At 45.6% G+C, this 2,180-nt stretch overlaps 1 protein-coding gene across 1 annotated transcript in view; it reads right to left on the bottom strand.

The window, feature by feature from the left end:
- PCOLCE2 (procollagen C-endopeptidase enhancer 2) overlaps positions 1-1,666 on the bottom strand; it is a 90,274-nt gene extending 88,608 nt beyond the window's left edge. Inside the window, exon 1 of the mRNA XM_004712106.2 lies at positions 1,511-1,666. Within this exon, the coding sequence (XP_004712163.1) occupies positions 1,511-1,651 (141 nt within the window). The 5' untranslated portion in view covers positions 1,652-1,666. The remainder of the gene's footprint in view (positions 1-1,510) is intronic.
- Positions 1,667-2,180: the final 514 nt, after the last annotated feature.

The raw sequence follows: 2,180 nt of genomic DNA, 5'->3' as shown, positions 1-2,180 counted from the left end.
GAAAGAAAAGCTTGTAGTTAGTTCAGGATCGTTGGCCTTTAGGAGTCAGAAACCCTATTTCTATCTGATTCTCTCTCCTTTCCCTTTTGAAGTTAAATAAGGAGATCTGATACAGACTGTTTTTTCACCCATACGAATACTGCCTGAAATGCCCCCCCACACCCAGCCAACCACAAATTCCTGCTTGCTGGACTCAGGATCTCTCTCTACTATTAATGTCCATTTCCTACTTTAAATGTAGAGCCGCTTAGTTACAACTAACACATAACTGTGATATAAAAATTAAGCAATACTTTTGTTTGTTTCAGAGCCTTAGTTCCCATTAATGTTACAACCGATTATTTCAAAGCCATGCTCTATGACTCAGTCTCTCCCTGTCCCCTGTGCTGTAGTAATGTGATGGACTTCAAGGCAGTTTATCAGGTGATAGATCGTTTCAGGAAGGTATCATTGCATACACGAGCAAAGCCTTATACTAGGAGAGGACAGTATCTGCCAAATGGCGCTACCCTGGTAGGGATGTCTCTGCAAGAGTGGGCTCACAACCCATTCAGCCTGGTCAGTTTACAATCTTGTTCCAAGTCTCGGCTTCTTCATCCATACAATGGAGTTAATAGGGTTGTTTTGAGGAGTCAATGAGATGATGCTTTTTAATTGCTTGGCACAGTGCCTGACACCCAGTGCGTGCACAATAAAAGGGTAGCTGTTTTCTAAAGTCTTAATCGGTGGCAGGTACACAGATTGATTCTGGCTGAACGAAGGTGTCCACAAACCCATGTGTCCAATTACCAAACACATTTCTAGAAATTTTTTAAAAACGCAGAAGTATATGTGCTCCATTGGCTGGAAAGAGGACGACTCAATCTAGCTGACTCTAACTACATTTTTTAGCTGACTGTCTACATTCGACCTTCTTGACTCGGCATTATCTATGCCATTATTAACCAGCAATTTATTAGCTCCGCTTTGCTATTTGGGCTTTATTTATTTATTTAGGCTATTTTCATTCTCGAACCTGAGCTTGCTGCAGTGGTGGTTTCAACCCAAAAACATTAAGCGGGGCTCCCCTCCCCCCCTCTTTTTCTAATGAGTATAAAGTAGTCAAGGGTAAGTACTACTTTTGATTTCCTATTCCCAATGGGAGACATTTATGTAAGGCACAAGTAGCAAATAGCTTCTACAGGTTATTAAAAAAGGCTTTTGACTGAAAAATAGCATTAATTTTTAATCCAGAAAGCTCAACCGAGCCAGGCTGGGCTTTTAGAAGCACGTCTGTTTTAAGATTCTATTCCTTTAAGCATTTATCTTGCGCCCTTTCCACTCGCTAATGCAATACACTACTAGAGCTATTAATAAAAATTTCCCGAATAGTTGAGGTAATTCCAACATTTCACTCACTATTTCAGGCATCGGCCCCTAACCCAAATCCTGACGCCATTGGAGAAACGCAGCAGCGGTCCGCAGTTTCCAATACCCATTTCCTAAAGAACAGCTTAAAACAAATGCTTACTGTGATTTTCCAAGTACATTTGCTGTTTGGAGGGTACACTCCAGGAAAGCCTTCGCTGCCAATAAATCCAGACTCTCCAGTAAAAACGCCTCCACAGGTGTAAACACGTCTGGGGAGATAACAGAAGGACGGACACCTCATTTGTAACACAGTCTAACTATCGATTGTCAATATTGATTAACCTCAGGAAGTTGATTAGTCAGTGCCTGCGATCCAGGGTTCTGAAACTTGCTAGCTCTTCGAATATTTAAATTATAGCCTGCTAAAGTATTCTGCCCATCTGCTAGCTTGTCTCCATCGCAGTAACACAACATTATTTAAGTTTATCTGTACGCGCGTACATAGGTTGTTGCTAGCTGACTTCCAGTCATTTCGGCGTCTCCGCCCCTCTGAAAGTCGCTGAGCCTCCCACAGAAAAAGGGCGGTTCGTCGGGATGGAGGTGGAAGGGGCGATGCTCCACTGGGCGGTCCTGCCTCTCCGGCCGTCTAGGGTCTTCCCGAGGCACAGTGGCTCCGATGGGGGGGAGCAACTAGCAGGGCCCCAGAGCCCGCGACGGGGCCCCAGCGCTCCCGCAGCCCCCGCGCCCGGGGCACCCAGTTAGGGGAAGCCCTCGCCACGTGGTGGCCGGTCGGCTGGGTCCCCGGGGAGCCTGCAGCGGACCGAGAACCG

Source organism: Echinops telfairi, unplaced genomic scaffold (assembly GCF_000313985.2).
Source record: "Echinops telfairi isolate 266 unplaced genomic scaffold, ASM31398v2 ScPeMD7_16;HRSCAF=60, whole genome shotgun sequence".
Classification (NCBI taxonomy): Eukaryota; Metazoa; Chordata; class Mammalia; order Afrosoricida; family Tenrecidae; genus Echinops; species Echinops telfairi.
The sequence above is the reverse complement of the archived record's forward strand: the minus strand, read 5'-3'. Positions and strand labels throughout refer to the sequence as shown.